This window comes from Sus scrofa, chromosome X (genome assembly GCF_054392235.1).
Source record: "Sus scrofa isolate SSC_HxYL_T2T_F1_AM1 chromosome X, Sscrofa_HxYL_maternal_Yorkshire_Landrace_v2.0, whole genome shotgun sequence".
Taxonomy (NCBI): Eukaryota; Metazoa; Chordata; class Mammalia; order Artiodactyla; family Suidae; genus Sus; species Sus scrofa.
In genome coordinates this window covers 24294141-24307541 of record NC_139401.1, presented here as the reverse complement: position 1 = coordinate 24307541, position 13401 = coordinate 24294141, and the positions used below count along the sequence as shown (strand labels likewise).

The window sequence follows — 13401 nt, the reverse complement described above, 5'->3', positions numbered from 1 at the left end:
TGACCCAGCAATCCCACTCCTGGGCATATATCTGGATAAAACTTTCACTGAAAAAGATACATGCACCCCTATGTTCATAGTAGCACTATTCACAATAGCCAAGACATGGAAACAACCTAAATGTCCATTGACAGATAAATGGATTAAGAAGATGTGGTATATATACACAGTGGAATACTACTCAATCATAAAAAAGAAAAAATAATGCCACTTGCAGTAACATGGATGGAACTAGAGACTCTCATACTGAGTGAAGTAAGTCAGAGAAAGACAAATACCACATGGTATCACTTATATCTGTAATCTAATATACAGCACAAATGAACCTACCTACAGAAAAGAAACAAGCTCATGGACTTGGAGAACAGACTTGTGGTTGCCAAGGGCGAGGGGGAGGGAGGGGGAGGGACTGGGAGTTTGGGGTTAGTAGACGCAAACTATTGCATTTGGAGTGGATAAGCAATGAGATCCTGCTGTATAGCACAGGGAACTATATGTAGTCACACGTTGTGGAACATGATGGAAGGTAACATGAGAAAAAGAATGTACATGTACACATATATGTATGGCTGGGTCACTTTGCTGTACAGCCAAAATTGACAGAACATTGTAAATTACCTATAATAGAGAAAATAAAAATCTTAAAAGTTTACCAGTTTTCATTTTTTGAGTGTCTCTGAGGTTCTGGATGCTCTAGATCAGTTTTTGTCTTTTGAAATTCTTATCTGGAAATCTTCCTCTGTCCATTTAGTAATTTGTCTGGAGGTGAGGACGTAGCATGTAACTGATATTCATCTGAGGATCCTTTTTGCCTGTTTGGCCACATGTGTTCTTGGTCCACCTCTTTCTGAAGCTGTTATGCTAATAACCAATCCTGTTCTTCTTGTAAATGTCTCTCAAAAAGTAGATGTTTCTTATCTATCAGTTTTTGAGTAAAGTTTATTTCTGTTTCCTCTTTATCTGAGGAAACTGGGAGTCATTTTTCTTCTTTTTGCAGAAAAGTATGGGTCCCTGACTGCTTCAAAGATTCCTGTTTTCTTTTTTCTTTTGGAGCTATCTTTTTGGTCAGTAGGTGAGACTTCGTTTTCTTCTCCACTGTGTTATTTCTAGTTATTGGTGTCATATCTGAGACAGTGCACCCAGTCTCTGTTCTGCCACCAGGCTTAACTGCAGCTTCTTCAGAGTAGGGAACTCTGGTTTTAGGTCCCTCATGATTTATGACACATTACTCTTTTTCATGAGTTTTGGGTCTTGTTTTGATTTTTCCTTTAAGGCAACATTCTCTACTACTGGCACCCAACTGAGGCATAAGTGACTCTGCTGAAGATATTGCACTTTGTTCTTGATCTTCAAGGCATATCTGTGGAGAAAATGTTAGCATATCTTCCTTAATTTCTGTGCTTTGCCATATAGGGCTCTTCACCTCACTGTTGTCAGTTTCCTTAGACATGGAATTTTTCCTGTCGTCTTGTACAACTTGAGACTGTGATGCTGACCCAAGTTGAGATTTAGGTGACAAATACTTCTGAGTATCTCCAGTGTTTGTTTGCTTGTTCCTACTTTTCTTTTGCGACTTTGTTGTGACTAGATCAGATTTTTGGGAACTTAATGCCAAGACACGTCCCTCAGACAAATGATTAATTTGAAGACTTAGCTTTCTTGCCAGCTCTTCATCGCTTTTCACTTGCTCTTCCATCTCTCTTTTCCTTTTTTCTGCCTGTTGTTTTTCTTCTTCTTCCTCCTCTGCCAGTAACTTCTGTATATATTCTTCACTGGCTTTGTTTTCTTCTTCCTCATTGGCTCGTCGCTCTGCCTCTGCCTTGCTTACCTCCTCTTCATATTCTCTTCGTAATTCCCCTGGTTTACTTACTAGGTGAACTGGTCGATAGTGATCAACAATTTCCTCCGATTGTTGCCCAGAAGCTCTACGCTTGCATTCCTCTGGATAATATCTTTGAATTATCTCCCACAGTTTCATATTGACAAGAGAATTTCTTCGGGTATGGTATCGGGTCCATGTAGAGAGGCGGTGGCGACAAAAGGGACAGCACAAATTTGAATTTTCGACAGTTGACTGGAAGCACGGTTTACAGAGTGTATGGTTACAAGGGAGCGTCACAGGCTCAAGTAGGATTTCCATACAGATCTGGCACTGGCATTCTGACAAGGAAGGGATGGCGTCTTTCCTTCCTTGGGATAGTGCAGCCATTTTAATATCCTAATAAGGTATATCCAACATCAACACCAGGGGAGGATGCTCCTGTAGTAGCTTCCAGCAGCCAAGACCGCAGAGGCAGGTAGCTCCAGGCAGCTAGAACACAGAAGTGCCCAACCGTCTAACCACCTCTCGAGGAAGAACGTTGCTCTGCCCAGACGCCCGGAAGCAGGAGCGGGACTTCCGGAGTGGGGGCTGCACACTGAGCACTTCCGGGTGCTCTGAACCCGCCCCTCCCTTTCCTCGGTCAGCTCAAAAGCCTAACCTTGGTGGCGGTGCTGTGGCAACCTCTGGGTACCTCTTGAAAGGCATTTGTGTATCCCCAGGGGTATGTGTACCCTAATTTGAAGACCATTGCCTTAGACTATATTTCTCGAGTTTTACAAAATAACTTCATGGCGGACAATGTTGTAGTGAGGAAAGTTTGGGAGCTCTTTAAAATAGGTATTCTGTGTTGGTTGGCTGAAAGGCTGGCTGTTAATATGAGGTGTGTATTTAGCAAATAAAATGCCTTCAGTGAGTTGAAAGAAACTGCTCTATTAACTGTGGACCCCTTACGTCTGCAGGCAGATTTGTTGTGGGAATTCCCTTGTGTGGAGCGAGGGCTTTGTGCATGAAACCACTCTGGTGGGGGCAAGTGCACAAACAGGTCCAGTTGAAATACTTGGTATTTGGCAGAAATAATCTATTCAAAGACCAGAAACTGTGCTCACTGGAGCACAACCTTGGGCAGGAATAGATACCACAAACTACCATGATTTTGTACTATGATTATAATACCTGCACTTTTAATTTTTAAGCATGTAGTCAATAGTAATTTGAACACTGTTTATGTAAGCCTACTCCGTGGGTATTATTTTAGTGAGTTGAAACTATCCAGTTATAAAGCCCTTTTCCCCTCCATTTTAATTTAAAAGCTCATATCATTTAAAAAACAGAAAAGAAATTAAAATTTACATTAGAGATTGTTTTTTCCTAGAAAAAATTTTTTAAGGATACAAGTCACCACATACCCAGTTTTGCCTCACAGGAGGGGAATAAAAAAAAAAACAGTAATAGAAATACTATTCTTATATAGTAGACATAAATATTACCCTGTAAATGGGGATTTATGCTCGATTGTATTTTAACTGAAATTAATATTCCCCTAAGGCTCTATTTTGCCTGACTAGTGGGAAATTCAATCTCAGCCTTCGTTGGGGTCTCTTCACCTCCCCAGAGTCAAATAAGATTGCAAAACATTTACAAGAACAGGAGAAGGGCTTCCAGTCTCCAGCCCAGCACCATTTTTGCACTGCCCTCATCGTCTGAGTGCACAAAATTACTAGGAAGGAGCAGTCCCACTGTGTCTGTGGGAGGTGAGGCCCCAGCAATCTGTGCTCAGGTGAAACCCCAGTGTCCTAGTCTCTCCTGAGGCTCTGCTGCTGGTGGAATCCTCAGATTTTTGACCTCGTCCTCCTTTGAAGGAATCTTCTGTCTTCTTCCTTAGAGAATTCTCCCAGGGAGCTCTGGCATTGGGAAAACGGCAGCCAGAAAGACAGGCTGTCTACCAGCAGCTTGGACTTCACAGCTTCTGTGGGGGAGTTTGTACCAAGAAGTTGGGCACCTGTGTGGAGTGGGGGCAGGGAAGAGACAGAACCCCAAACACAAATGAATAAATAGCTCCACAAACAGTCCTAGACTACTACTGCTATTTGTAAATGGCAAATGTGACTGAGCATGAACCCCTGCTCCCACATATGATCAAATTTAGTTTTCTAAATATTGCCATGGTTTAAAGACAGACAGCAGAGGGTTAGAGTAACTTGCTCAGGAATATGTGGCCGAGCTGGGATTAGAACTCAAGTTTGTTGGGCTCCAGAATTTATGTTCTGTTTTTTCTCCTGTGGGGGTATTAATAATATTTCATTTTGAGCACAGTGAGATGCCAGTACAGGTTAGCTACAGCGGGAGCTCCCAGATAGCTCAATGTAGTCATCCACTGAATGCCATTGTTCTGAGTTCTCCATCTGGTTGTCAGGGTGCATTTGCCAAGACTCGAGAATAACAGTGCTGCTTTGGGCGTAATTAATGTTTAGACAATAACTGGTCAGCCTGTTCATCTGCTTCTTGAGGTCACTCCTGGGATATGCAAATAGGACCCCGTATTGGCATAAACAGGTTGTTTGTTTTCTCTGTGCTCTGTCAGGAGGCCATGATCTCGTTCATCTCAAAGTTATACCAAATTGCTCAAGTGCAAGTTCAAAAGCCATGTCGGGGTGGGGGGAGAGTGTGGCTCAGCCTAGTTTTCTGTTTAAAATGGAAAATTGATGGGTCCGAAATCCATTTTTGCTTAATACAATTCTTGAGTTAGTGGGGTTTTTTGCTGTTGTTGTTGTTGTCTTTTTGCCATTTCTTGGGCTGCTCCTGCGGCATATGGAGTTTCCTGGGCTAGAGGTCGAGTTGGAGCTGTAGCCACCAGCCTACACCAGAGCCACAGCAACACAGGATCCGAGCCGTGTCTGCAACCTACACCACAGCTCATGGCAACGCCGGATCCTTAACCCACTGAGCAAGGGCAGGGACCGAACCCGCAACCTCGTGGTTCCTAGTCAGATTCGTTAACCACTGAGACACAACGGGAACTCCGAGTTAGTGTTTTAATAGGGTCCTGTAGTCTTTTAAAAATATAAAGTCTTTTAAGAACAGTTAAAAAGCTGTGGCTCAATTTTTAAATTGTACAGCTTGGCCCATAAATAATTCCTATTTATGGAGTTAAAACCCAGTGCAGTCAGTGAATCAATACATAACATAGTCATTATGGCCCTACCACCCACGCCCCCAACTGGGCATGATGGGTGATTCAAACACAGGCTCGGTTCTTTACTCAAGATGTTCATAATGTGCTTCAGGGGCTTTCAAATGCTGTATGCCTCAGACTCATTCTTGAAACTTGTCCAAAGTAGACCTACCCAGGCCCCACTCCAGAACCATTGTCTTAGTCTGTTTGGGCTGCTATAACAAGGTACCACAGACTGGGTAGCTCAAAAACAACAGGAGTTTATTTCTCACCATTCTGGAGACTGAGAAGTCTAAGATCAAAGTATGAACATGGATTCCTTCTGGTGAGGGCCCGCTTCCTGATTCATAGCTTGCCTCTTCTCGCCGTTATCTTACATGGTGAAAGGGGCTAGGGAGTTCTCCAGGGCCTCCTTTATTCTTTTATTTTTTACTTATTTATTTTTTGCTTTTTAGATTCACACCTGCTGCCTATGGAAGTTCCCAGGCTAGGGGTCAAATTGGAGCTACAGCTGCTGGCCTACACCATAGCCATAGAAATGCCAGATCCAAGCCGTGTCTGCGACCTACACCACAGCTCATGGCAACACCAGATCCTTAACCCACTGAGCTTGGCCAGAGATCGAATCCGCATCCTCATGGATACTAGTCAGGTTCATTACCACTGAGCTACAATGGGAACTTCCTCTGGGGCCTCCTTCGTAAGGTGCTAATCCCTTGCATGAGGGTTCCACCCTCATGACCTAGTAAGTATCTTCCAGAGACCCACCTCCTAATATCATTACCTTTGGGAGTTAAAGTTTTAACATATGAACTTTGACTATAGCACCCACTGAATCAAAATCTTGGAGTGGGGCCTGGGCATCTTTCACAAGCCCCTTAGCTGATTCTGTTACTTATCAAGGTTTTTGAGCCAGTCACGTGGTTGGTATTTTGATGATGTAAACCAGTACAATATTTTCTATGTTGTATTTCTATATATGTCTATACAACATTACAGGATGTATAGAAGATATATTGACATATACGTGTGTATCAGGAGACACACTAGTCTCTTATTTGTATGTGTGTTGAAATGTAACTAGAGATAGTTATTTTAAATAGATAAGTAGCAAGGACCTACGGTATAGCACAGAGAACTCTACTCAATATTCTTTAATAACCTATATGAGAAAATAATCTGAAAAAGAATGGAGATAGATATGTATATAACTGATTCACTTTGCTGTACGCTTGAAGCCAACACAACATTGTAAGCTACCTACACTCCAATAACATTTTTTAAAATCTTAGGAAAACTTTATTGAGCATCTATATGTATCAAGCACTGTTAGTTCACTCAACAAATATTTGTTTAGAGCCTATTATGGGCCTTCAGAAAAAGAAACAGAAAAAAGTCCCTGTCCTGAGCAAGCTAGTATTTTAATAGAGAAACACCAACAGTAAACAAATGAGACAATTAAACAACGATGGGTGCCATAGCAAGGAGTCAAGTCGGGAGGGGACGGGACCTGCCAGTGGTGGGGGCAGACTCCAAAAGAGAATAAGGTGTCTGGGGAAGCCTGGAGGGAGGAGAGCGGGTGAGCCCTGTGGATATTTGGAGCACAGGTGGTCCAGGTGTGGGGAACAGGTAGCGCAAAGCCCTGACCTGAGTAGGAGGGTTCTTGTTGGCTTCAGGAAATGGCAAGGAGGCCAGGAGCTGGGACACGACAGGAGATGGATTCAGAGAGGCAAGGTGGGAGTGGAGGGAGGTGTGGATCTTGTAGGAGTGTGTAGACTGCTGGAGGAGTTTGGCTTGTACTCTGAGGGAGATGGGAAGGGTTTGGATCCTGGGGTTGCTGAAATCTGACAGGTTTTAATGGGATCCTTTTGGTGGATGAGAACAGGCTATTGGGGGCGGGGCGGGGGCTGGAGTTCAGAGACTAGTTAGTAGGCCTCCGTGGTAACCTAGGGTAGGGCTGGTGAATGGGCTGGGAAGGGAGTGGCAAAGGAGATGAGAAGAACGTGGCTTCTGGTGCAGTTTTGCTGATGGTTCGGGTGCTAAGTGTGAGGGCTGCAGAAGGAGGGTTTCCAAAGATGCTGAATGTGACTGTACTTACTCTGTGGCCAGATTTGGTTCTGTTTGTGGGTCATGATTTGTTTCCAAGAAAATGACCGTATTTTTGTTTTAAAAACATATGTCATTCACTTAAAATGTGTAAGGTTATTGTATGTACCTAATACCTGAAAGGAAAACCACTTCATCTTCAGGAGCAGTCAGTGTAGTCTGATGGGCTGCAGTAAGAGCTGGACAGGGATATTGGTGAACAGAGATGTACCCACAGTGGCCTCTCCTCCTGACAAGTAGAAAAGCTGCTCTTGCCAACAAAAATATATACTGGAAATGATGAGGAATAATACTTATTGCTCCCTTTATTTTATTTTTTATTACTCAATGAATTTTATTACATTTATAGTTGTACAATGATCATCACAACCAAATTTTATAGCATTTCCATCCCAAGCTCACTTTATTTTAAAGCACTTCTATGGAAATCCTCAAAAAATGCTTTCCGGGGTGATAACGGAGGGTATTACCATCCCCACTGGAGGATTCAGGAGCTCGAAACCTAGAAAAGATGGGGTGTGGGAAGCAGGAACTCTGCTAGATCAGATCTTCAATTTTGTGACTTTATCCTCTTGATTGTGTGGCCTGGTGTGTAGTGACTGGACCTCGATCCGGGGAACAGAAGTGTGTGCATGTGTGTATGTGTATGTGCATGAATCATACTTTGGTTACTAAGCACAATGATCTAGTAAAGGAATTGGAACCACTTGTTCAAGCCTTCTACAATTCAGGCCTCTTGGTCCCTCTCCTTGCTCTCCTTGCTCTGTTCATTTGGTCATTTTATCTCTGAGTGGTAATTTTCACCGAAGGGTAGGCTAAGGAAATAAAGAGATGTGAACGCCACACTAGGTAGTGTGGAGGATAATTTTAATAAAAGCCACAATGGAGACTGCAGCTGTAATTAGCACTAAAATGAAATTCTCAATTGCCAGTGGATTTGAGCTTGATTTGCTTCCCTGATCCTTTGTTCCCATTAAAAAAAAATAATAAACTGGATTTGATTATGCCACGCACCTAGTGAGGCTGAGCTCTTTGTCTTGCTGAAGAAGCCGTGTCTGTAGTGGGAAAGCTGTAATCAGGGCCTGGGCCAGTGAACATCATTTAATGCATTTGCCTGCTTCAGTTTGCAGTGACGACCTCACTCACAAATTCAAAGGTTTCACCGTGATGAATGAAGCAGAGAGATACGAAGCTCTGAGACACTGTCGCTACGTGGATGAAGTCATCAGAGATGCTCCCTGGACACTCACGCCAGAGTTCCTGGAAAAACACAAGGTACTTGCTCTGCCATGTTCTCTAAGTAGCCAAGTTAGGGAGTTGTCTGCTCCTACGGCTGACATCCAGAAAGTCCAGAGACTTCCACTTCCTGAAAGAGGTAACTTCAGGTACTGTCATGTGGCATCACCGGATATAGCAGCTGTCTTGTGCCCAGGCATGGAGTCTGGTAGCCTCCCACTTCCTCAGGGGGCACTCTGGAGCTAGACCACTCAGGTCCCCCTGTGGCTTCTGTCCCTTCTTAACTGCGGGACCTTGAGCAAGATATTGAACTCACTTACCTGAACTGTAAAATGGGTACCATGGGTGCCTTCCCCACTGGGCTGTTTGGAGGATCTAATGAGATCATCCAGTAAGACCCCCCTCGGAACACTGGCTGGCCCATAGCAAGAGCTTCCAAAAAGTCACCACCATCATCATTATCGATGCTTATAGATTCATAGGCATCATTTTTCATGGAATGAATGACCACACATTTTATCCAGAAGGGCAGGACTCAGCCTTTGAGGAAAGAACTTTATATCGATGATTTTGTGACCCTGAGACTCCTACTGATAGAAGATTTTTATTAGTTGAAAACATGAGAAATTCTTTTGATCTGCATCAAATTATGCGCTTGGTATCTCCCTACCAGCCCCACATTAGGAGCTATTCTTTCCTTTCATAAGCAGTACAAAAAAAATAAGATTAAGCTGTTCTAAAAGTTTTCTTTTCTATTTTTAAATTCACGATGCAGTAGAGAATAGAGAACGCTGATAAATGTGCATGGGTAATAGCAGAGGAGACAATTTCCCAGCAAGAGTAAAAAGAGAAAGGAAAAACTACAATATGATTTACTTCCAGCAATCATGAACACATTTTTACTAGGCATCTATTGAATCTTCAACTTGTGGGAAGCATTATGGTGATTCTAATCATGATAGTGATGGCTGCCATTTATTGGGTACTTACCATGTGCCCAGCCCTGTGCTAAGTGCTGTGCTCTTACTGAATCACATTCAATCTCATGGCTACCGTGAGACATTTTTGTTGTTATACATTGATGAGGATGAGCAACTGAGTTTGAGTGCTAAGGATAGAAGTAATGAGAACAACGTTTCTGAAGTATTTGCTGTGTACCAGTTATTATTTTAGCATCTTTATGCAATTATATTATTTAATCCAGTGATTCTCAAGTGGGGGCAAGTTTGCCGCCAAGGAACATTTAACAATGTCTGTAAACACTTTTGGCTGTCACAAAGGGGTTCTACTGGCATCTAGTGGGCCAAGGCCAGGGGTGCTACAAGTATCCTACAAGGCACAGGACAGACACTCCCCTTCCAGCAAAGAATTACCTAGTTCAAAATGGCATTAGCAGCAATCGTGATTTAATCCTTATGACTTAATTTCTGAGTTCTATAGCTAATAAGTGGTGGGGTAGGAATCCATACCCAGGAAAATTGAACTGCTATTCTAAACTACCTCTCAGTGTAGTTATAAAGGGGTGTGAAAGCGAGGCAAGGGGTTTTTAACTTGATGTGGTAGGAAACAAGGAACTAGTGAAGAGCAGCAGGCACAAGGATGACAAGAAGAAAATTCAGTATTTAAGAGGTCCACCCACCATGTAACAGGGATGGCTTGGAGAGGAAAGAGCCTACAGTAAGGAAAGTTGGATACAAGTTGTTATTAATAATCCAGGTGACGGAGCCCTGGATTTGGAATAGGCAATGGAGAGGAAGTGATGGGTGTATGCACTCGTGTGTACACACACACACACACACACAAATGGGACTTGTGACCTCTGTGCTATGGCGAGTGAAGGAAATCAGAAAAAAGGCTGATTCTAAGGTGTTGGGAGCCTAGGTAACCTGAGAAAATGGAGGCGCCATTGGAAGGGGCAGCAGTTTTCAGGAGGAAGTAAATTCCCGACAGGTTTTTAAAGTGATAGCAAGGGTGGTGAAAGAGAAATTTTGGGTAAATTTGACAAGTTTTATAGTTTCAGCAGCCTTATACCTCACCTAAAATAATACTTGCCCTCCCTGCCTCGCAAGGTGGTTGTCTGAATCAAATGAGAAGAGAGACGTGAATTCGGTTCCACAACATAAAATGTGACCTAAAGGCGAGGGAAGGCCTATTGCCATCAGTAGGACAGGAAATGAGGATTTTGGTTCTTCATAGTAGGGGTGATTAAAATCTGAAAAGGAATGAATTCTCTGAAGGAGAAGTTTTAGAGGCAGAAGGACAGAAGGCCAAGAAGATCCACTGCTAGAGGTATGAGAAGGAAGAGGGACCAGCAGAGGAGAGAAACCAATCTAGTTCCCATCAGCTCATGGAAATAGAGACACTTGGAAATACCTTTTGGTCAAGGATTCAAGCCTCCATTGTAAACAGCTGATTTCAACTGCTTTATCACAATTGCTTTGTGGCAAAAGGTATCTATTTCAAATCACAGACATGCACATCCTTCCCAGGGGTGATGTCACTCTTCTCTCTCTTCAACAGATTGACTTTGTGGCCCATGATGACATCCCGTACTCCTCTGCTGGCTCTGATGACGTTTACAAGCATATAAAGGAAGCAGGTGAGGGGTTCTCTTGTGCTCAGCTGTCCCCTGCAGCATGACAATCAGGTGTAATAAGAGACATACCCTGGGTGTGTGGTGTATACATGAGGCATTGGAATTTCAGATGTCTCCCAAGTAGCCTCTTCAAGCCTCTGTTGACATGTGCTAAGGTTCAGCCATGGTACAGATGCTAGGTAGCTATTTATGGAGAAATTATTATTATTATTTTAAATTTACTTTTTATTGTTATTTCCTCCAGCACACTTTTTTCCTCCACTGTACATAATTTTTTCTCCCATTGTTGTGCTCCATTGTAAGTTCTCAGTGCTGCACAGCAGGATCTCATTGTTAATCCATTCTCAGAGCCATAGTTTGCATCCGTTAACCCCAAGCTCCCAATCCCTCCCACTCCCTCCCCCTCCCCCCGGGCAGCCACAAGTCTATTCTCCAAGTCCATGATTTTCTTTTCTTTGGAAAGGTTCGTTTGTGCTGTATATATTAGATACCAGATATGAGTGATATCATATGGTATTTGTCTTTCTCTCTCTCTCTCTTTTTTTTTTTTTTTTTTTGGTCTTTCTATATTTTTCTAGGTCCGCACCTGCAGCATATGGAGGTTCCCAGACTAGGGGTCTAATCAGAGCTATAGCCGCCGGCCTACGCCACAGCCACAGCAACTCGGGATCTGAGCTGAGTCTGTGACCTACACCACAGCTCACAGCAACACCAGATCCTTAACCCACTGAGCAAGGCCAGGGATCGAACCCACGACCTCATGGTTCCTAGTCGGATTCGTTAACCACTGAGCCACGACGGGAACTCCAGTCTTTCTCTTTTTGACTTACTTCACTCAATATGAGAGTCTCTAGTTCCTGCAAATGGCATTATGGCATTATGTCGTTCTTTTTTATGGCTGAGTAGTATTCCATTGTGTATATATACCACTTCTTCCTAATCCAATTGTCTGTCAATGGACATTTGGGTTGTTTCCATGTCTTGACTACTATGAATAGTGTTGTAATGAACATGCGGGTGCATGTCTTTTTTAAGGAAAATTTTGTCCGGATATATGCCCAAGAGTGGGATTGTTGGATCATATGGTAGTTCTATGTATAGATTTCTAAGGTACTGTTCTCCATAGTGGTTGTACCAGCTTACATTCCCACCAACAGTGCAGGAGGGCTCCCTTTTCTCCACACCCCCTCCAGCATTTGTTATTTGTGGACTTATGAATGATGGCCATTCTCACTAGTGTGAGGTGGTATCTCATGGTAGTTTTGATTTGCATTTCTGTTATAATCAGGGATGTTGAGCATTTTTTCATGTGCTTGTCGGCATCTGTATATCTTCCTTGGAGAAATGTCTATTCAGGTCTTTTGCCCATTTTTCCATTGCTTGATTGGCTTTTTTGCTGTTGAGTTGTATAAGTTGCTTGTATATTCTAGAGATTAAGCCCTTCAAACGATGCAACTGACAAGGTATTTATGGAGAAATTAACCTGAGTACCAAAGTACTCAACTTCCAGTTTGAGGCTCGATTTTAGAGTTCCTCGCAGGACCTAAAACCACATGACCTTGTTGTTTATTTCTTTTATCGAAGTATAGTTGATTTACCATGCTGTGTTAGTTTCTGGTATGCAACAAAGTGATTCAACTATGTATACATAGGTATATTATTTTTCAGATTATTTTCTATTACAGGTTATTACAAGATATTGAATATAGTTCCCTTGTTGGTTCCCAGTAGGTCCTTGTTGTTTACCTATTTTGTATATAGTAATATGTATATGTTAATCTCAACCTCCTAATTTATCCTTCTCCTCCCAGACCCTGTTGTTTAAAGGGCAGCCATTTTCCTCATTAACAATGAAATTACATTATGCTTCCAAGAAAGTTCCTTCTAGAAGAAGACAGATAACTTGCTAATTAATGATCTGGACTCCTTGTCTCCAGAGCCCAGTCCTTCCATGTGTCATCCTGTCACATGATAATAATATCCTCAGGTACCACATGCAGAGGCAGAACAAAAAATGGATAGATACTTGTGGAATCAGGTAAACTGTTTGCTGCCTGAAACTATTAACCGAAGTCGTGGAAGGCAGACATAGTGGCTGAGCTTTGGAAGTCATCTCATTTGTCACTAAGCATTTCTGTTCAGGTCATCCCCAGGGACTTATTGGGGGGCTGAAAAGAGGGGTTTTCCTTCCATTGTGGGATCCCCAGAGTTAATTCCTTCATCAGGTACTCTTCCTACTCCTATGCTGCTCTGACTCAACGGAAGTCGCTATTGGGGTTTCATAGCAGGTCTGTGGTTTCTAGCCTCGTAGGATTCTCAGTGCTCCTTGGTAACACTTACCTCCTCTTTTTCCCCTTCCTGCCTTGATTTGCTCATGACTCCTTGCAGCCTTGCAGCCTTGCCTCCTATCCTGCATCCTGGGGAAGAAGGGTACGTTTTCTGTCCCAGGCTCTTTTTCTGAACCTACCT

At 42.9% G+C, this 13401-nt stretch overlaps 2 protein-coding genes across 10 annotated transcripts in view; one reads left to right on the top strand and one right to left on the bottom strand.

Annotated features, from left to right (window-relative positions):
• PCYT1B (phosphate cytidylyltransferase 1B, choline) overlaps positions 1-13401 on the top strand; it is a 137461-nt gene that overhangs the window by 84259 nt on the left and 39801 nt on the right. For all 9 annotated transcript variants that reach the window (XM_005673506.4, XM_085006791.1, XM_021080540.2 and 6 more), the window contains 2 exons: positions 8224-8375; positions 10857-10935. In XM_005673506.4, the coding sequence (XP_005673563.1) occupies positions 8224-8375; positions 10857-10935 (231 nt within the window). The remainder of the gene's footprint in view (positions 1-8223; positions 8376-10856; positions 10936-13401) is intronic.
• LOC102167889 (E3 ubiquitin-protein ligase RNF168) lies at positions 650-2224 on the bottom strand. The gene is given in 3 exon segments (XM_021080156.2): positions 650-971; positions 973-1066; positions 1069-2224. Coding segments are annotated over 3 exon segments (1557 nt in total). The 5' UTR covers positions 2210-2224.